This window comes from Octodon degus, unplaced genomic scaffold, assembly GCF_000260255.1.
Source record: "Octodon degus isolate 3935 unplaced genomic scaffold, OctDeg1.0 scaffold00018, whole genome shotgun sequence".
Lineage (NCBI taxonomy): Eukaryota > Metazoa > Chordata > Mammalia > Rodentia > Octodontidae > Octodon > Octodon degus.
Window position 1 is genome coordinate 23,075,571 of NW_004524594.1, and position 20,780 is coordinate 23,096,350.

The following is a 20,780-nucleotide window of genomic DNA, read 5'->3' on the forward strand; positions in this document are numbered from 1 at the left end:
AGTTACATTTCTTGTTATTTTAGACCTGCTTTATCTTGGTCTTAACCATCTAGCAGAAAAGTATAAAAACACAGTATAAAAAGTAAAGCCGTAGTAATAGGCTGAGCTATAAAAGGCCCAAGTCAACAACTTCTGACATTGCCAGTCCTACAGATAATTCACTACTATTATGGACTACTGAACTGTATTGGAATATTTTGCTAAATTAGCATACTTACAATATTTAAATAACAATGGAATACATTTCTCTGACAAAACTAAACAAAAAAAGTGGATACAAAGAAAGGACTGGGGCCAGGGAGATCGCTCAGTAGAATAAGCACTTATCTGGCAAGCACAAGGGCCTGAGTTTAATGCCTGGTTCCGCAAGAATAAAAAAAAAGGAAGGACCATTTTGTATCTGTATATACAAAATAGTTTGAATAGATATATAGCTCCTTTCTCTTAATTCAATGAATAGAAAGATTTGTACTAATAGTGTTTGTGGACAGGATATCATGTCCGCATCTTGTACTACGAATAACCATTAAGACAACACTATGCAATGTATTAATTACTCAAACTATCCTACTAATTGGCTGTGAAACTGTCTCATTGCTATGTTTTTCAATAAAATTATTCAAAAAAAAGATGCAAATTAAAACACCACTGAGATTCTATCTTACCCCCAAAAGAATGGCTATTATCAAGTGGTCAATTTAAAAAAAAAAAAAAAATCAGTGACAAATGCTGGAGGGGCTGTGGGAAAAGGAGCTCTTCTCCACTGTGGATGGGCATGTAGACTGGTGCAACCACATTGGAAATCAGTGCAGAAATCAGAAAACTAGGACTGGAGGTCCCATTTGACCCACCTATCCCCCTGCTGTGTGTCTTTCCAGAATTAAAAACGTACAGCAGTGATATATGTGCACCCATGTTCATTGCAACACAATTTGTGATCCCTAGATTTTGGAAACAATGCCTATTTACTAAGGAATAGATAAAAAGGATGTGGCCTTTTTATATAATGGAGTTCTACTCAACTATAAAGGAGGATAAACTGGAGACTTTTATAGGTAAATGGATGCAACCACAGACCATGTTCTAAAGTGAAATAAGCCTGACACACATGGCAAACATTGTCTCGGCTGGGGAGATAGCTCAGTAGAATAAGTACTTGCCTGGCAAGCGCAAGGGCCTGAGTTCAATCCCCGGTTCTGAAAACAACACAACAAAACAAAATATTGTCTCCCTAATGTGAGAAGCTGAAAAAGTAAGATCCAAAGTGTAAAACAGGTATTGTAAAATGGGAAGAAAGTATCCAAAAGGAAAGATAAAGTGGGATGGAGGGAAAATGAAAAACAAAAACAAAAAAATACATATTTACAAGATCGTTAAACTACTAATTTCTCTTGGTTCACTGAAAAGGTTTGCACTAATATTTGGACAATTAAATGTCTTTATCTTTTTTTTTTGTATCTTAGGGAAGTGTCTACAGGGTGCTCGGGGTCTCACTACTAGATCAGACTCACAGTGATTCTCCTGTTTATAGCCTCCCAAGAGCTGGGATTGCAGGCACGTGCCACCAAGCCCAGTCTCAATTGCCATCTCAGCATGCCTCAGGGGCAGGCCCGGGAGGGGCTGGCATGGTAGGCCAGGAGAATGAATCCCTGGCCCCTGCGTGTAGGTGCTTTAATCCGCTGAGCTATTTGGCCAGCCCTAAATGTCTTAATCTTACACCAAGTAATTTAAAGGTAACATTACACAATGTACTAACCATTGTTACCCTATTAGCTTGTTTTGAATCTTTTTCTCTTAAAAAGAAAAACCCAGGGCCAAATAGCTCAGCAGATTAAAGCACCTGCAAGTAGGTACAGGGGCTGGGGATTCAATCCCCAGGCATGCCATGCCAGCCTCACCAGGGTGCGCTGAGATGGCAATTGAGACTGGGTGTAGTGGAGCATGCCTGTAATCCCAGCTCTTGGGAGGCTGTAAACAGGTGGATCACTAGGAGTCTAATCTAGTAGTTAGAACCTGAACACCCTGTAAACCCTTCCCTAAATGCAAAAAAATTAAAAACAAAACAAAAAAAAAAAAACCCACGATGCTAAAGTTGTTTTTTAACCCAAGTTCTGTATTTTTCAAAAACAGCTTCATTGTTCATAACAAGAAATTGTTATATACTTGAGTTTATTTAACAAAAATAAGCAAATTTTTATCTCCTTTCTACTTTTTTTTGGTGGTGCTAGGGATTGAACTCAGGACCTTGCGCTTCCCAGGCAAGCACTTATTCCACCGAGCTATCTCCCCAGCCCCTCCTTTCCACTTTAGTTCAACAAAAACAAAGTTTGATTTTGGAAGAAGAAAGGCTATATTATTATTATTATTGGTACTGGGAATCAAACTCACAACCTCAAGCTTGCCAGACAGGTACTACAGCACCTTACTGCTGAGCTGTATTTCTGGCCTAAGGCAGTATTTTAAACTGTTAAAAAACAAAACAAAACAAAACCCACTACCTTGCTGGGAGCGGTGGTATAACCCCAGAACTGGTGAGGGAGAGGCAGGAGGACTGCTTGGAGTTCAAGGCCAGCCTAAGCTACATAGTAAGTTCAAGACCATCTTGAATTACATAGTAAGACCCTATCTCAAACAAACACAAAAAAATGAAACAAAAAACCCCTATTTCCCTAAGGAACAAAGTTCTTGACCAGGAGTCAGGAGACAAACCATCCAGCAGAGGGCTCTGTAAAAATGTTTATTTTTTACTAATGTTTATAGAGCACAGGAACTAAAGGGGAGAAAAAGACCTCAACTCCAAAGTGACAGTGAGTTAGGACCTGCCCACAGCCAATGGGGAAGGCCACTCCACGGTATCCTGGCACAAAATGCCCCCTTCCTATTTAATGTTGGTGGTGCTAAGCAGAAAACCAAGGAATCAGGATGTGAAGACCTTACCAGCAGCTAGTGTGTGCGAGAGAGTGGACATTTACGTGGCTTCCTTGTGATATGAGCCAGGAGACACAAGCAGGAGGCAGACGTTCCCAATGCAGTTAAGGGCAGGAGGCTGAATGCCCAGGTCCAGGAAGAACAAAAAGGGGATTTGGAGGTAGGCTTTTTTGTTGAGTTAAAAAACAGGCACATTATCCAACAGCTTCCCATGGCCCCCTGAAGCTGCTGGCCTGGCCCCCTGAAGCATCCCCTCTCCTCACAAAACAAAGGGAACAGGAAGGAGGCAAGAGGCAGAAGATAATAAGTTCTGAGGGTAGGGAGTGCTTAGGGTGCTAGAGATTGCCTATGAGGGCACCAGGCAAGCACAAGACAGGTGAAGTTAATTCTCTCCCAGGAGGAGTGGGACAGGGCAGAGCCAGCAGAGGGTCTGAGTTCAGAGGATCTAGAGTAGCAGGAGGGCCACCTAGAGGGAGGTGGCAAGGTGAAGCAGCACAAAGAGCGTGGAAAGCTGCTGGCAAGCATGGTCTCTGTCTGCTCACTCTCAGCTGCTCCTGGCGGAGGCCCAGTCTAACTCAACTCTGGGGAAAGGAGAACCATGGAGACCAGAGTGGAGGCCAGACTGAGAGGAGTGAGCTGCTCCCACTTTCTCAGAGGATGTGGTTTTTAACCCTGTGATCACCAGGGCCTGGGCCCAAGGCAAGCAAAGTGAATGCACTTCACAGAGAGCAGAGAGAAGCTGGGCCCACAGGAACACCTTGGGTCAGGGAGCCACCCTTTCTCCCTGAGGGCCTGGGGCCAGAGGTGGTCAGAGATGCTACCTCTGCTTGCTGTTGCCAAAGGCAGGTTGGCATGACCACCCCAAAGTTCTGGACTTGTGAAAGAAAGGAAGAAGGGAAGAGTAGGTATGAAAAAACAGTGAAGGAGAGAGACAGCCTTAGGTATGTGGGGAGCTAGGAGTAGCACATCAGGAGGAGTTCTGATTCTGGTAGATGGAGGCTTTCTCCTTCAACAGGTCCAGACACAGATGGCAGCTCCAACTTCCTGTGGAGATGCATAAGGAGGTCAGGGTGGACTCTACACAATCCCATTTGTGGCCCATCCATTCCCCACGCCTTGTCTCTAGCAGGCAAGACAAAAGCTCTGTGCAGCAGCTGAAGGCTGTCCTAAGCTAGGAAGGACCTTTCTCCTTCAAACACTGCACCACGGTCACTCCGTGGAGATGAAAGCCACGATCAGGTGAGGGACAGCAGCACAGCACAGATGCCCAAGTCCCCTCAGTTCTATTGAATCAGAATTTCTGGGCTTCAGGAGGACTTGGGCAGATACAAGTTGTTGAAGTGCTCCAGCTTTGAACTTGTGATTACAGAAGAATCACACTTGGTTGTCATGGCCGCAAAAGTAGACCAGAAGCCCTAAAGAAGCCAATTCTGACTTGACATAGTTGGTGCTCTCCATGAAACAGTGCAAGGAGAGCTGGGCTGCCAAGTGACTCTGCCTGAGTGAGGCCCAGAACACAGAGGAAAAGTTGGGAACTCTGATGAGCCAACCTATTTTTTTCCTCAGTCTAATTTCAAAGAAAAACAGGAAATAATTGTCCTTTTTGAGAAAAATAACCCATATCACCACAGCTTTTATCACATATTCCAGGATATGGGACTTTTAAAATGTAAGAGAAAGAATGGGGATGTAGCTCAGTGAGAGAGCACTTGTCTAGCATGTGTTAACATCCTGGGTTCAATCCCTCCTACCCTACCCCCCCCCCCCCCCAAAAAAAAAAAAGAGAGAAAGGAAGAGGAACATCCTTTCTAACCCCAAGGTCAATGAACAAGGGTGGACAAGTTTTCTGTGAAGAGCCATACAAACTGTTAAATATTTCAAGTATACCTTTTGTGAGGTATTTATCATTTTGGGGGAGTGGGGTGGGAAGAGGGGGTACTGAGGATTGACATTTCCAGTAATTTATTTTTATTTTGTCTTTTTTTTCCCGGAACCGGGGATTGAACTCAGGCCCTTGCACTTGCCAGGAAAGCGCTTAGTTTACTAAGCTATCTCCCTGGCCCCTATTTTGTCATTTTGAGGTAGGGTCTCACTACACAGATCAGGCTGGCCTTGAACTCAGAGCAATCCTCCTGCTTCAGCCTCCCAAGTGCTGGATTTACAGGCATGGGTTACCACACATGGCCCTTTTTATTTGTTCTGAGTTGTCCAAGCTGGACTCAACTTTTTTTTTTTTTTTTTTGTGGAACCGGGGATTGAACTCAGGCCCTTGCGCTTGCCAGGGAAGCACTTATTCCACTGAGCCATCTCCCCGGCCCCTGGACTCAACTTTTAATAGTCTTAACTTACTGTCCCAGAGGGCTGGGATTATATGTATGTCATCAAACCCAGGTCTTTTTTATTTATTTTTTGGGTAAACTTTAAAAAAATGTAAAACCCAAGTTGGGTATGGTGGTACATGCCTGTAATCCCAGCACTTGGAAGGAGGATCACCATGAGTTCTGGCCAGCTTGGGCTACAAGGGAGTTCTAGGCCAGTCTGAACTACATACCCAGACTGACCCAGTCTCAAAAAAAAGAACAACAACAATAAAAAAAATCCATTCATGGTTCACAAACTATGTAGACTAGCTGCAGCTAGATCTGGCCCACAGGCCCCAGTTTGCAGACCCTGATGCTGAGCGAGCCTCAGACCATCTGGTGTGACCCCTCCTGGCCTGTGGCTCTCCTTAACTTTGGTGTCCAACAGGACCAAAGTACTTTCCACAGTTAGTCTAGATTTTATCTGTAAATTGATTATCTGGTGATTACTCAACTTTTCCCCAAAGCTAGTTTATAAACTGGGCATGGCAGTAACTGTTTCCCTGTAGCTACTAAAGGACTTTCAGACTTTGTTAGTAGCCTCATTTTCTACTGAGCTATCTTCCTGGCTCAACCAGTAGCCTCATTTCCTAGAGGGTGACTGGATTGTGTGACCTGTATTACAAGCCAACTTCCAGAACACAGCAAACCACTTTCTCTCCTGGAATGCTGGCCCACATCCTCTAGAACAGCTATGGAACATTCTTGTCCTTTTCAGCAAGGTCCTGGATTTCTACTCTCTCTTTTTAAAATTTTATATATTTTGCAGGGTCTCACTATGCAGCTTGGACTTGTAGTCATCCTTCTGTTTCAGCCTCCCCAGTACTGGGATTAAGAGGTGTGTGCCACCACACCTGGTCTTGGTGGCAAGCTTGATGTGCCCAAGGCAAGGCTGGCATGGCATGTGGTACTGGGGATCAAATCCGGGTCCTTGTACTTGCCTAGGCAGGCACTTAGACCACTGAGCTATCTCCATGTCCCTCACCCCTTTTTATAAGACAAAGTTTCACAATGTAGCCCAGGCTGGCCTCAAATTCATAGCAATCCTCAAGGCCCATCTCAGGAGTACTAGGATTATAGGTGTTACTGCCAAACCTGGATGCCTAGTCCTGGATTCTACACAGGATGTGTTTAGACACAGTTCAACTAAAGGAGGACTTGTGGAGAAACAGCCACTTCTTGGGGTCACCAGTGGTTTTGGAGCACTGTTAAACTACTGGTGAGGGCCCTTGTGCCTGAGAGAGACCCACTCAGCCTCTGGTGGTAAATGAACATTCAAATCTCTCAAGTCACAGAAGCTTTACAAAAGAAGTGACCAACTTAAGTTTCTAGACTGGATGAAGGAAGACAAATCTCTCTTTCTTAATTACTATTCTCTGCTCAACATGTTTTTTCATGGGCTACTGATTTTCTGTTTACAAATGTAACTGATGATAACATGTAATATGTTAAACTCCATAGGCTGAAATGCCAGGAAAACATCCAAAACTGACTCAAGGCAAGGTGTCTTACTCAATTTGGAGGAATAAACAGCAATAATACAAAGAACATAGAACCAGTGTTTATTATGAAGGTGATTTTCTAAAGCACTAATAAAAAAAATAATTGTTCTGACAGCTGGGTGTGGTGTCAAATGCCTGTAATCTCAGCACTTGGAAGACTAGGAGGATTACTTTGATTTTGAGGTCAGTTTAGGTTACATGGTGAGTTCAAGGCCAGCATGTACTACAGAGAGACCCTGTCTCAAAAACAAACAAACAAGGGGGCCGGGGAGATGGAGTAAGTGCTTCCCTGGTAAGCGCAAGGGCCTGAGTTCAATCCCCGGTTCTGCCAAAAAAAGACAAACAAACAAACAAAACAAATAAATAAATTGCTCTTGAGTAAAATCTTGCCCACTTGGCTGGGTGTGGTGGTGCATGCCTGTAATCCTAGCAGGAGGCTGAGGCAGGAGAACTTCTGATAGCTTGAGGCCAGCCTCTACTACACAGTGAGTTCAAGGCCAACTTGATTTGCATAGTGAGACTCTGCCTCAAAAAGATAGACAGACAGACAGACCGACCGACCGACCGACCGACCGACCTTGTCCACTTACCTTCAGGGGGCTCAGACATGGATGGGGTGAGACAGTACATGTGGTAGCCACGATCACAGTCATCACAGAAGAGTAGCTGGTCCTAGAGAAGGTAAGCAAGAAAGGAGGTTCAATGACTTATGTGCCACAGTGAAGCCACCAGGGTTGGGGGGATAGAAAGCTTCTGGGAACAGCTACTACTAAGGAGAGGTGGCAAGTAAGAATAACTTCCACATCTTTGGGTAAGAAACAACTGTTCTGTAGCTCTACTCTAGCTAGACCAAGACATGGTTGTCCTTTCACCTGAATCCTGCCACAGTGCACAGACTGATTACATGGTCTCTACTCTTCCTCTATAATCCCTTCTCCATAGCACATTTTTGTCTCTTTTTTTGGGGGGGTGTCTTTTTGAGACAGTGCCTCACAACGCAGTTCAGGCTGCCTTCAGTTCATTTTATAGCCCAGGCTGGTCTCAAACTCACAATGATCCTCCTGCTTCAGCCTCCCAAGTGCAGGGATTACAGGGCTATGATACCATGCCTGGCAGCCAGTTGTTTTTTTTTAAATATAAGATAATATGGGCATGGCAGCACATGCCTACAATCTCACCCACTTGGGAAGCTGAGGCAGGAGATATCTTATACAAATTCAAGGACTGCCTGGGCAATTTGGTGAGACCTGTTTTAAAGTACAATAAAAAGGGCTGAGCTGTTGCTCAGTGGTAGAGCACTTGCCTAGAACATTGGAGGAAAACCTATAGCACGCTGCATCACTGAAACCTCTAAAAGGTTAACCATAACTAACCTAGAATGAGTAAGGCTGTGTTTGATCCCAGGCATTACAAAATAATAAAAATAAAATGTAAAGCACGACATATCACTCACTTGACTAAAAGCCTCCAATAGCAAGAACCAAGGCTTGGGTACAGCTCAATGTTAAGAGTAGCTGCTTGCAATATGAAAGGTCCCAGGTTCAATTTCCAGGGCCACCTAACTCCTGAAAACCCAAGGCCTCACAGATCTGGTTGTATCCATCTCTGATCCATCCACCCTCCTATGTTCTTCTGCACACAGGAAGGCTCCAACCAGCCACAGGGGCCTTCTCAATATACCTGGCTTCCACTTGAAGGCTCTGCCTTGGCTGTCTCTTTCTCAGTAATACTCTACCTCCACACCTACTGATGCTGGCTCTTTGGTATCATCCAAATTTCTACAACAACCTAGCCCCCTCAGAAAAGCCATCTCTGACCATAATCTCAATTGGTAACCAGTTACTCTATCATATCACTAGCTCAGTTTTCTTCAAGGTATATGACATGAAGCTCTTGTTCTTGCTATTCCACAAGAACAAGGACCTCCTGTTTTTTAGCATCCTTAAAGCCTATAATAGTCTCTGACCTAAAGTAGGTAACCAAGATCAGTGGATCTGCCAATAAACTTGACAAATCCAAGTTCTGATAGGAATGCTGGAGAGGGGCTTGAGGGATCTTGCTCTCTTTTAGGAGGAAGCACGCTTTGGTGAGTAACATGGGGAGATCAGCAGCCCAGGAAGGGGGGCAGTGTGTCACGCACATCATTCTCAGAGGTACCGCAGAGGTTGCAGCATTTGCACTCGATGCACTGCCAGCGGTAGGTCTTCACAGCTGCCATCATCACAGGGGTGAACTGGAGACAGGATGGGTGCCCTGCGTGGTGGAGGTCAGTAAAATTAATGGCTTCCAACAGTAGAAGAATAAAGAGAGCTACGTGCCTGACAAAGCTGGAGTCAGCAGGCCAGGAGACAGGTGCTATGGCAGCCCTCTCCCCTGAGGGAGGACATACCTGAGCGGCCACAGTCAGAACAGGACACTAGCTCTTCAGGTTGCCCTGTCTTCTTATTGATCTTTGAGTCCCCCAGGCAGAAGTCACAGTAGTTGTTGGGCAGAGCCAGTCCATCAGGCCCTTTCTTAGCTACAAGGTAAGAAGAATTTCGCTGATGCTCAGGGGTCCCTGGGCTACCCAACATCCCTGCTGACAGGGACTCTCCAGGCTGCCTCCTCTCCCACTGCCCACCCTGACACCTTAGCTTACATTTCTGCTCTTCCGACCTCTGGGAAACAGGGGTGGGTGGTTGGGAGTCTTCCTTGTCCTCACCCTCCTCCTCTGCCAGGTGGGAGTGGGCATAATGGTAGCTGAGGCCAGGTCGATTTTTGTAACGTTTCCCACAAACTGAGTGAGTGGAAGATTGCAGAGAAAGGTGTCAGATGTGAGGATGGCCCATCCCACCCCTGAAAGCTAGGGGGCACCTCCTGAGGCATGGGCAACCACTCAGCCTGGAGCCGTTTTGTTCTGGGAGAAGTCTTAGTGATGACCCCTCCCCTCAACCAGGAGCATCAGGCCTGGGACTTCTGCAGAGCTCTCCTCCTCCCATGCCATCACTACTCTTTCCATGTTGGCTTTTAGGGGGACCCTCACTGTAATACCACTTGCCCTGGGGACAATTACAGTCTGAAGAGCTCCAGATAAAAAAGGGAAACTTCTATAGCTCTGTATTACGGCAGGAAAGGGAAGAGGATTAAAGAGACTTCAAACTTGCTTCTTAGTAAAAGCGGGAGGCTCACACTACTATGTACCATGCAGCACATCCCCAAAGAACAAAGGACTAGGGCTGTTTCCTGGGGGCAACTACCAACTGAACCAGATGAGGTAGCCTGATCCCCAAGAATTCAAACACTCCCATCAATACTTTTCCCAGCCCAACCAGTAAGAAAGCAAGAGCCCCACAAGCATGTCATCTTGATCAGTGACGCCAAGAAAGGCAAGGGGGTCACCAGGAAGGAATAAAGGGAGGGGGAGGTGACAGGATGATGGGCACATTAACTGACCATCAAGTGCCTGTTTGGGGAAGGGGGAGCAGACGGACCTGCTGCTAATGAGTTCTTTATAATGTTTCTGGAGCCACCCAAGAGCTAGGCCAGCAGACCTAGGAGTAAGTCTGTGGGTCTGCGGGAGACAAGCAGTGGTAAGGAATGGAGTACATCACAGTTCCATGGCTCTAACCCCATGCCATTTCAGAGATTCAAACCTAGCATCACAGGAGATGAGAAAGGCAGGAAAAACAAGGGAGGGAAATAGGGACAGGAAAACCAAAAGTCTGAAAAGTTGAGAGAGCTACCTCTCTGGGGCGTTTTCGAGGTATGCTTTTGTTTGAAACTATCTGAAAGACAGAAAGAAAAGTCATGAGAAGGAAGCCTTGATACACTTGAGGCAGGGGCAGTGGCAGCAGCAGAACGAAACAAGCAAGAGAGAGCCCCAGCAGTGCTGGCACCCCAGGGCAGAAGCACACAAGTGAGGCAAGCCAAAGCAGAGGGAAAGAGAATAGACAATGAAAATCTCAGGGCTGGCCCCCTGTGTCCCGGGGCATGATGGAACAGCAGACCTAGATGCTGCCCATGGAGAGGCCAAGCCTGCCTGCTGAGAGCCCGCCCACTCCCCCACCCCCAGGGCACAGCGGCATGCAAGTCCCACCCACTGTGGAGCTGAAGCCCAGGCTTCCTACAGATCTTGAGAGAAACAGTCTGCAGGCAGGATTAGAGCCCAGGCTTGCTTTACCGCTTGGGGTAAGAATACCTCCCCCCTCTGGAGCAGGAGCTGGGCCCAAAGCAAGGATTACCCACCCACTCATGAGGAACTCACTGTCACAGGCATAGGGCTTGTCCCGGTCCTCCAGGATAGAAGCATCCAGCTTCTTCCGGGCGCTGCCCACACCCTTACCCTGCAAATAAGAGCAAAAAGATGCCCTTAGTAAGGTGTCTAGACTGGAGGGATTAAACTCTCCTGGGAGTGGCTACTGATCATACGTGAAAGGGAGAAAGGCAACACAAGACATAAAACACAGGCCTCCCTGTCATCCTGCCTCCCACTGCAGGCAGCACACTAGCTGCTCACCTTGGATTTCCCTTTGCCTCGACGTTTGGGAGTGTCTTCCTCATAGTCCTCATCATCGAGGTCATCCAAGAAGTCATCTGGTTCTAAGATCCGCTGAGTGGACAGGAGGATCAAGATGAAAAGAACAGCTCCCTCAAAATGGCACTGGCCCAGACTACCCAGAACCTTCTGTGACCTGGCCTCACCCATACCAGCCCCATCCCTTATTCTACAGCCTCACTGTAGTTCCTTCTAGTGCTTTCCTGTGTACCTTCATGCTGTTCCCTTAAGCTAGATGCCACTCACAGTCTCACGGAGTGGCCAAACTAAGTGCCATGTTTCTATAAAGCCTCCATGATAGCCTGAGCAGCCATGCTTCAGGGTTCCACCCTTGTAGAACACTGTGTCAGTGGTCCTTTCTAACACACATCACCTACATTAAATGACAACTTGTTAACTTACTTCTGTGACTTTGCGGGAAGTTTTTGTTTTGTTTTTGGCAATCCTAAGGATTGAATGGAAGACCTCTGCAATAAGCTTCATACCTAGCCTTTTACTTTTTATTTTGAGGTTGGGTCTCATTAAGCAGCTAAGTTGCCCAGGGTGAGCTCAAATTTGTAATCCTCCTGCAGCCTCCCCAAGTGCTGAGGTGTGTGCCACTGCCACCAAGCCTAGCTTTCCTTGTGCTTCAGCATCCCTGTCTGAGAACTGGGGCCCAACAGGACCTACCCTCTAAGACTGTTCAGTTTGAAGGAGGAAGTATATGGAAATGTGTATTGTATCTTTTGTTTTTATTTTAAATTTGGTGTTAGCTTGCTATTGGTGGAGACCAGGTCTGCTTCATCTATGTAACCCCAGGCACCAAAAAACTTTTGTGCAAAAAAATGATGAATAACAGGAAGTACTAAGAAAGAAAACACTGAGTAGCAGCAGAAAAGCTGGTCAATAAAGAAACAAACTCAAAGCTGCAGTGCTGTCTCAGCTTATCCTTGCTGTTGGCATCATGGTTATTATTGGCAGTGATGGAGATTGAATCCTGGGCCTCACACATTCTCTGAACTCACCCTAAAACTGATCTGCTTCAATGCTGCTAACTGGTAGTCTCCCATTAAGGAGGAGGATGGTCTGTGGGGATGCTGCCCTAGGCGTAGTGATAATCTTATACCTTCCGTGCTCGACTGTTGGTGACAGGAAACTCCCCCAGGCTGTCATCATCAACCCGGGGATCCGGAGCACCTCGCTTTTCCAAGGGGTCAGTGCGCAACAGAGCTTCTAAACTGCTGCCATCCTGAGAGATAAGTCCTTCCTTCTTCAGGGTCTGGTCTGTGTCTACAACATGGTCGAGACAAAGCAAGGCTCAGTAAGGCTGAAGCTATGAGTCTACATGGTGCTGGAGTCAACCACAGTCAGCCCCTGTCTTCTGTCCTCTTGCTGCCCAGGCACAAAGATATGCTGATTCACTTGGCACCATAACTTTGCTGTTTACCTGTCTCTCCTATTAGACTGAGTTCCTGGAAGAAGGAATCACACCTAATTCATTTTAGTTCCTACAGGACCTAGCATAGGTCTGGTAATAAGTGATTAGCAGGCCACATCCCTGCTCAGGGCGGTGTCCCTTACCTGGCTTAATAGATGGGAAGGAAAGCCGGGGGTCCTCAGGTGGATGGGCACGCCGCTTTTTCCGCCAGCGCCGGGCAGGGTAGGAATATAGCTGTCCAGAAGCCAATCCTAAAGAAGGAAAGAGAAGTCAAGTCTTAATCCAGCCCTAGAAAATAATGCTACTTTCTAGTTGAGTTTGTCCCCTTTGAGCTCTCTAACAAGAGAGAGATGCTGACAATGACAGTCTAGGAGCTAGGCAGGATAGAAAAAAGACACAAGCTAAGAAACCTTGGCTAACATATAGTTCTCCAAAAGCCTAATAATAGCCTCAGCAACACAGAAAACAAAGATGCTGAGGTGAATGTACCTACTTCATCCTCCCTGGTTTCTAATCATGGGAAGGCCAACTTATCCACAAATGGGGTGCATGGTAGAACTCTCTCAAACACCTCACTCCCCTTGTGTTCCTGAGTCTCCTTCCCCCATTCTGCCCTCTTACCTGGACCCCGGTGTCGCTTTTCCATCCAGATGTAACAATTGCTCTGGGCCACTCCGGTCTGGGAGTCCAAGAAAGGCAGGCGCACACTGCGCTCAGCACAGAGGCGGGCATTGTAATTGTGGCACTGTTCCATGGCATCTTTGTAGTACTGCTCCCCAAGGCTGTGAGGAAGATAAAAGACAGGTGCACCAGGTGCTAAGCCACCCCTCTCCCCAGCCCACTGTTGCTCAAGAGCTCTCAGGGGACTGGGAATCTGTTGCTTTGATTTTATTTGCCTCCACTGCTGCCTCATAGGACACAGAGCCCTTCACTAAGTTGTCATAAGAAAACACATTTTACAGTGAAATTACTGACACAAATTTAAGTATTGCCAGGGCAACTAAGCAGGAGCTTGTCTCACAATAAAAACAGCGACTGGAGTTTAATCCCCTAAACCACATGACTCCCTGGACCCACCCCCTAGGTGTGCTGACCAAGCCACTGAGATCAGGTGTGGTGGTGCATGCCTGTAATCCCAGAGCTGGGGAGGCTGAAAAGAGGAGGATCACTACGAGTTCGAGCTGCGTAGTGAGACCCTGTACCAAATACGCTTAAAAAAGAAAATGCCTAGGCACACTGGGGTCCAGATGAGAGTGCAGAGCTCTGTGTGAACATCCTCAATTTAATCTATAGTACAACACGATTTTTTCCCCCACAAATAAATTACCAACAGAACACATGTGTCTAGTTAGACTTATGTCTTAACCCATTAAAAAGTGGAAGAGAGGCTGAGGGATGTAGCCCAGTGGTATAGTGCTTGCCTTAGTATGCACAAGGTCTGAGTGCTACCACCATTAAAAAAAAAAAGAAAGAAAATAGAAGAAATAAATGTTCATTCCATTTTTCTAATGTACTTAGTCCCATGCTACTTAAGATATTAGTACTCACAACTCTAAGCAGCAGTTACCCCTTTCTGACAAATAGGGAAGAGTCTTGTAAGGTCTAGGACACTTATTCAAATGTTTTAAGCAAATTAATTAGATCCATTCAATAAAATTGCTTTTTAGCCATTAAAAAAAAGAACCTATTCACGTACCGATATCAACAAATTCAAAGACAAATAGGAAAAAAGAAGCAAAGCACTACTAAGAAGTGTTACAGGATGGTAACATTTGTGTAACCAAGAGATTAAGAATCTGGAGGCAAGGAGGGGTAGTGGTGCATACCTATAATCCCAGCACTCAGGAGGCTAAGGCAAGAAGATTGTATAAATTGAGGCCTGCCTGAGCTACATACCAGAACAATTTCAAGAACAGCCTGAATCACACAGCAAAATCTGGTCTCAAAAACACCAAAAAACAACTGGGCAGGTAGTTCAGTGGCATAAGCCTGGCAAGTGCAAAGTCCTGAGTTCGATCCCCAGTACCAAAAAAAGAAAGAAAAGTGACAAAAGGTGTTTAAAAAACACAAAAACAAAAAATCCTACAGACCCCCAAGGAAAGCTTTTAGTGAGCAACACTGCAGACAGAAAATCTGTATGCTCTGTGCCCCACCTAATGACTTCCCTATTCTTATATAACCAATTTAAGCAGAAAAGAATCTTCTTAGGCCAGCCAAATAGCTTAGCGTATTAAAGCCCCTGCTTAGGCAGATGCAGGGACCGGGGTTTGATCCCCTAAGCACCATGTCAGCCCCATCCCTGGAGCATGCTAAGACTCAAATGAGACTGGATGTGTTGGCATATGCCTGTAATCCCAGCACTTGGTAGACTGAAAAAGGAGGATCACTACAAGTCCAAGCTGTGTAGTGAGACCCTGTAGACTCTATACTAAATACATAAAAAAAGAAAAGACTCTTCTTGAACTCAGACTCAACTTGAAAGCAGAAGAAGGATAAATCCTTATATGCTTTAACAAGCTAAGAAAATAAAACTGTCAGGAATTATGTGGTTCCAAGAAATGGGACCAATGACTGGATCTCATTCTTGTCCTTCAGGATGTTTTGGAGGCTAAACTAACTAAAACAGTTCATATTTATATTACTCAATCTCTCTCATGCCCTGCATCAATACTAGAGATAGAACCCAAAGCCCGCCACAAGCTTTACCACTGAGCTACATCCCAACCCAATATTCAATCAACCTTAAAATGAACAAGGGCACAGTTGATTTTTCCCCTATAGTATTCCCATTACCCATGAAGCTGTTTGGGACACATCAGCCTAGCTGCAAGTCACTACAGAAATTCTGAACATTTGACCTGTGTGGACCTCAATTTCTCTTCTACAGATTGGAGAGGGTGGACTAAGTGAGCTGCAATATATCAGCATTCTGAGAGAAATCCTGGCATGAGAGCTGGGCAGAGTTGAGTTTCTATGGCTCATGTCCATCACATGAGTTACAATACCAAACTGTGCTCTTGAATCTGAGGGGGCTGTCACTGAACAGCCACAAAAGAACATCTGTAGAGCCGGGGAGATAGCTCAGTAGAATAAGCGTTTGCCTGGCAAGTGCAAGGCCCTGAGTTCAATCCCTGGTACAAAAAGAACAACTGTACAGCTTAGCACGCTGCCAACAAATGAAAGAGATGCACACCACACACAGTCAGCAACACCACAAGTACAGCTTGGCTAGAGTCAATAAGCTGTAAGAACTGTAATTTGATGTAGGCACAAATCTTATGCTGAAGAACAAAGTGGAGAAAGAGGAAGGCCCACAAGTACTAGCCTTCAGGAGGCAGCAACATCCTCACTTTGCAAAGGAAAATTGGATAAACAAGGCTGAGTGCAGTAGCTTCTTTGTTTCTGCTGATGGAAATTGATCCTGACACTGGAAGTCAAACGGAAGGAAGGGCCAGACTGGCTGAAAGCTGTAAAGTTAGAGCAAGGAGGCAGGAAATTGGAGAACAGATAAGAGATGTTCTGTATCAGCTCTTACAATTTAGGTGGGATTTCAAGAGGTGGGATAAGCAACTTTGTGAGTAGGAGGACTGGGAATTAAACATTTAAATGTGTTGGGCACAGGATCTGAAGAGGCAGCAAAGGAGAATGAGAAGGAGAGCTCTTAGGAACTTGAGACAGCTATATCAAGAAATCTCAGGGCTGGGGACTATAGCTCAGGGGTACAGCACCTCTTGATAAGTGCAATAACCTGAGTTTGATTTCCGGTGCAAAAGGAAAGGAAAGGAGCAAAGCAAAGCAGAAAAGAAATGAGAGAAATTTCAAGTTAACACTTTTTTTCAACATTTAGATCTTGTGATCTAACTTAAAGTTTCTAAACTCATCAGCACCCAGTTGTTTCATATTAGTCTCTTACCCTAGTAAGACCTTCAGACTTTCAATTCTCACATCACACTTGTGAGGGATGTCAGAATGGAAATTTAATTGAACAGAAAATTTACAAAAAGGAAAATTCTTCCTGGACCAGATGAAAAGTCAGAAAAGATGAGCCTATAGTTCTGCTCCCAATGCATAATCTCTGCTGTCAAAAGGCTAGATCACATTCTAATCAAGAGAACTGCCAGAAAAGCACCTCTTTTGGGGTGAGAATGGTACCGGTATAATACAAGGCCCTTCTTAAAAGAAAGTTTTGTGCAGTCCTTTGCCATTAGAACTAAAGGAGATAGGGCAGGCCTGATAGCTCAACAGACTAAAGTGCCTGCTTAGGCAGATGCAGGGGTTGGAGGTTCGATCCCTGCCGGCCGGGTCGGCCCCACCCCTGGGGCACAAAAAGAGAGCGACTGAGACTGGGCGTGGTGCCACGGGCCTGTAATCCCGGTGCTTGGGAGGCTGAAAACAGGAGCATCACTACAAGTCAGATCTGTGTAATGAGACCCTGTAGACCCTGCAGTAAATACAAAAAAAGAACTAAAGAGGATAAAGTTCATTTCTCACTAGTAGTACTCAGGAAAGGGTGGCTGGTGACCTTCACAATCTCTAGATTTTTAAGAGAAACGCAAAGTCATGCTGTACTGAAATGTCCAACCTGTCATTTGTAACACCAAAAGTGTTGGCAACCCATTTTCCTGAGGAAAACCTTTCAACACGTAGACACTCATTACATATAACTTTTAAAATCTAGGCAAGTCTAATATTCCCTAGTATAGTAGGATTTCCAGGGTAGAAGCTTTGACTGACTTTTTTCAGCCACCATGAAACCTGTGTAAAATCTCCCTTTACAATGGGATGGGCAAAGTCAACAAAGAGAAAGGCAGTGGGGAATAAAAAAAGAGAAAGGCAGGGAAACAAAGAACATCTAACTCTGGAAGGAAAGACAACTATAAAAATGGTACATCAACAGCATCATTTCTACATTGAGGAAAATGTCAGCTTGGAGAGAGAAAGCTGAGGAAACTATAGTGGTCAGATCAGAAAGATAATAGTGTTGGGAGGAGGGGTGGCTGAAAGAGGCAGCAGATTAGAGAAAAAAGCAAGTGTTAAAAAAAAAAAAAACCACCCACAAGAGAAGGCACTTAGCTTAATGGAAGTGGGAAATCGGTCTAGAGGAAAAGGGGGGGGGGGCACGACACGACGCTAAACCTTTAAAAACGAGCTCTTGGTAAGAGTGGGGCTCAGCCCACGACAAAAAACAACTGTTAAGTGCCTCTGAACAACTCCCAAATCTTTACCTTGTCATCCAATCAAAATCCAAATGTCTAGCTCTTCTCATCCAAACTGAAGAACTAGACATTTTCCAACCCTTGCTTCAAATCCAAGGGTAGAATGGAAAGGAGCTCGCTCTATTTGCCTACGGGGCATTAACCAGCCCATTTCAAAATTCATTATTTTTTTTTGTTGTTGTTGTTGTTGTTTTTTAGAGAGAGGAAAGAGCCTGGAATACATCAAAGTCCCCAAGCATCTTTAATTTACTGGAGGCAGCTAACGGGCTGTTAACTTTGCTCGGAATCTGACGAGCACAATTGCATCTATAGCACAGAAAACGCCCACACAGAGGTTGCTGGAGGCTATTAGGCCGTCCCGGACGACTTGGGTCCAGCTCTAGGTTTTCACGGCCCAAAGACCCACTGCCCGGAAGTTCTTCCCTTTCTGTTTGGGCTTCTCGACCAATTCTCCCAAGAATATTTCTATTCTTGGGTACTTGCCACCAGACTACCCCTTAAATGTCACGGGGCTGTTCAGAACAAAACAGCCTCGTAGTGCTGCACCCGGGAAGGGGCGCAGAGCCGGTCGCTCGGTGGCCGGCGGCGGGTGGAGAAGGGACTTCGGCCCGGTTCCCCCAGACTGAGGCGGCTCGGGAGCGGAGCTAGGGCCAGGAGTCTCTCGCAGGCAGCCAGAAACCACGCTTGGGACCCGGAAACCCTAAGCACACTGGCCGCTCGGCCCCGCAAGGAGGCTGCCAGTGAGGGGCTCCCGTGTGCCCCACTCAGGGCCTCCCCAAGTTTCCAAAGAAGCGCAACGTCTTCTAGTGAGCGTTGCTGTCCTTCTCACTAGGAGTCACTACATGGCCTTCCCGGCATGTCCCTCGCTCCGTCTTGTCTCTTTCTCACACCACCTCTTACTCCCGGGTCTTTTACAAGAATCCCCCACTCCCCGCCTAAGAGAGAAAGAAACGACCACTCACAGCTTCACTACATTCTCCACCACAGCCGCCATCTTCCCCGCTCCTCTCCCTCAGGCCCGGAGGCCCTGAAACCCGCAGAGCGCAGGCGCCAGAACGGCACCGGAGCGCCGGGGTCCTCGTCGCTCTGCGCAGGCGCATCCCGGGGTGCGCGCACCCGGCGTGCAAGAGCTCGCGCAGAAAACGAGCCTCGCCTTGGCAGTGCGGGAGGGGAAGGAAAAGGGAGAGCCCAAGGCGTCTCGGGGAGCTGTCCGCTCCCGCGGCTCGAGCCACACGCCTCGTACTTGTAGAGGATCGAGAAGCTACAAGGGTCTACCCTGGTGACGCAGTGGCGGAAGGTTGGTGACAGCCGGGGGGGGGGGCCCGGGGGCCCGGAGACAGGCTAGGTGGAGCGGAAGTTTTCTGACTGGATGACCTTTAGTTACCCGGCTAGTTCTTTGCCCTCCTTCCCAGGTGAGCCACTGGTGTGTAGTTAAAGGTAAGAGTGGTAGCTCATCCACTTGTGCTCTCAGATTTGTGCCTATTTGAGCTACAGCCCCAGTCTTTATTTATTTTTTTATTTATATTTATATTTTTAGCCAAGGAGAGTCTCGCCAAGTGCAGAGCCCAGAGGCAGTAACCACTGAGTTTAAACTTTTTCCTCCACCGTCTTGTGGTTGCATGAGTTTATTCCTTTTTTAAAACTTAATTGAGGGGGCCAGGGAGATGGCTCAGTGGAATAAATGCTTCCTTGACAAGCGCAAGGGCCTGAGTTCAATCCCTGGTTCCGCAATAAATAAACCAATAGAGAAAAAAAAAAAAAAAACTTAATTGAGCTTCACAAGATTGTGTACTTCTCTGTGATGCAGTAAAACGTTTCCATTAAGCATACTAACAAGTAGGTTAATTCTATATAATTGGAAAGGCAGCTTAGGAACTCAGCATTCAGTTATTTTTTTAAATTTTATTTATTTATTTGTGTGTGTGTGGCCAGCTCAGCCCATCAGGGGCGGGGCTGGCTGGCATGTGCTGGGGATTGAACCGCGGTCCCTGTGCTTTGCTAAACTTGTTGTAAGTAGGTGCTTTAGATCACTGAGCCATCTCACCAGCCCCAGCATTCAGTTATTGTAAGACTCTTAAGAAACACTACTTTGCCGAACAATATATTAGGGTTTCTTTTCTTAAAAAAATTATATATATATATATATATATATATATATATATATTTATGTGGTATAAGGTCTTGCTATGCAGCTCTGACTCATAGTGATCCTCCAGTTTCAGCCTCCCCAGCACTGGGATTACAGACATGTGCCACAATGCCTGTTTCAGTGGCCAGCACAGCCTGTGGTACCTGGGATCAAACCCGGGTTCTTGTGCTTGCCAGGCAGGCATATAGACCACCGAGCTATCTTCCCCAGCCTTTTTTTTTTTTTTTTTTTTAATGTATTTGGTTATTACAAAGTCTCACTATGCAGCAGCTCAGACTCATAGTGATCCTCCTGTTTTTCAGCCTTCCCAGGTCTGGGTTTACAGGCCTACCTATTAGGCTGGGACTCTGTTGCTGGCATAGCCCACCCTAGGGGCGGGGCTGGCGCTGCATTTGGTGCCAGGGATAGAACCGTACATGCACTTGCCTAAGTTTGCCTAAGCAGGTGCTTTAGTCTGCTGAGCTCACAGTCCCTCTATAGGGTTTCTTAACAGACAAGAAGCAAGGAGCGAAAGTGGGAGGGCTGCCTCCCTTTAATGACTTTTGCAAAATGTTTCCTTTTCCTGAAATTCTAGATTCTCGCTGATTTGGAGCCTTCAGGAGCCAAGGAAAAAAGCTTCCACCAGGAGACGCCTATAATTTCTAATTTTTTTTAAAAAATGTATTTGGTTGTTG

At 46.0% G+C, this 20,780-nt stretch overlaps 1 protein-coding gene across 2 annotated transcripts; it reads right to left on the minus strand.

Moving 5' to 3' along the window:
* Window positions 1-2,717: 2,717 nt before the first annotated feature.
* Dpf2 (double PHD fingers 2) lies at window positions 2,718-19,042 on the minus strand. Of its 2 annotated transcripts, XM_012513803.2 has the most exons (12): window positions 18,920-19,025; window positions 13,363-13,523; window positions 12,885-12,992; window positions 12,430-12,593; window positions 11,286-11,378; window positions 11,034-11,112; window positions 10,513-10,554; window positions 9,429-9,566; window positions 9,180-9,308; window positions 8,931-9,043; window positions 7,381-7,462; window positions 2,718-3,972 (listed from the first exon to the last, which is right to left on the minus strand). In XM_012513803.2, exons 1-12 carry the CDS (start codon window positions 18,949-18,951, stop codon window positions 3,896-3,898), a joined length of 1,218 nt encoding a protein of 405 aa, XP_012369257.1. In that variant the 5' UTR covers window positions 18,952-19,025; the 3' UTR covers window positions 2,718-3,895. The 2 variants fall into 2 exon arrangements, with proteins under 2 accessions (XP_012369257.1, XP_004627303.1); XM_004627246.3 differs by lacking the exon at window positions 10,513-10,554 and having other exon boundaries at window positions 18,920-19,042.
* Between the last annotated feature and the right edge of the window lie 1,738 nt (window positions 19,043-20,780).

Bases quoted from the DNA above. Each gene is read 5' to 3' on its own strand.
- Dpf2 (XM_012513803.2), bottom strand. From the start codon at position 18,951: ATGGCGGCTGTGGTGGAGAATGTAGTGAAGCT. The intron at 10,555-11,033 runs GTGAGTTCCTCA...TCTGTCTTTCAG, and splicing joins CAAGCCCTATGCCTGTGACA to ATAGTTTCAAACAAAAGCAT. The intron at 3,973-7,380 runs GTAAGTGGACAA...GCATCTCCACAG, and splicing joins CATGTCTGAGCCCCCTGAAG to GAAGTTGGAGCTGCCATCTG.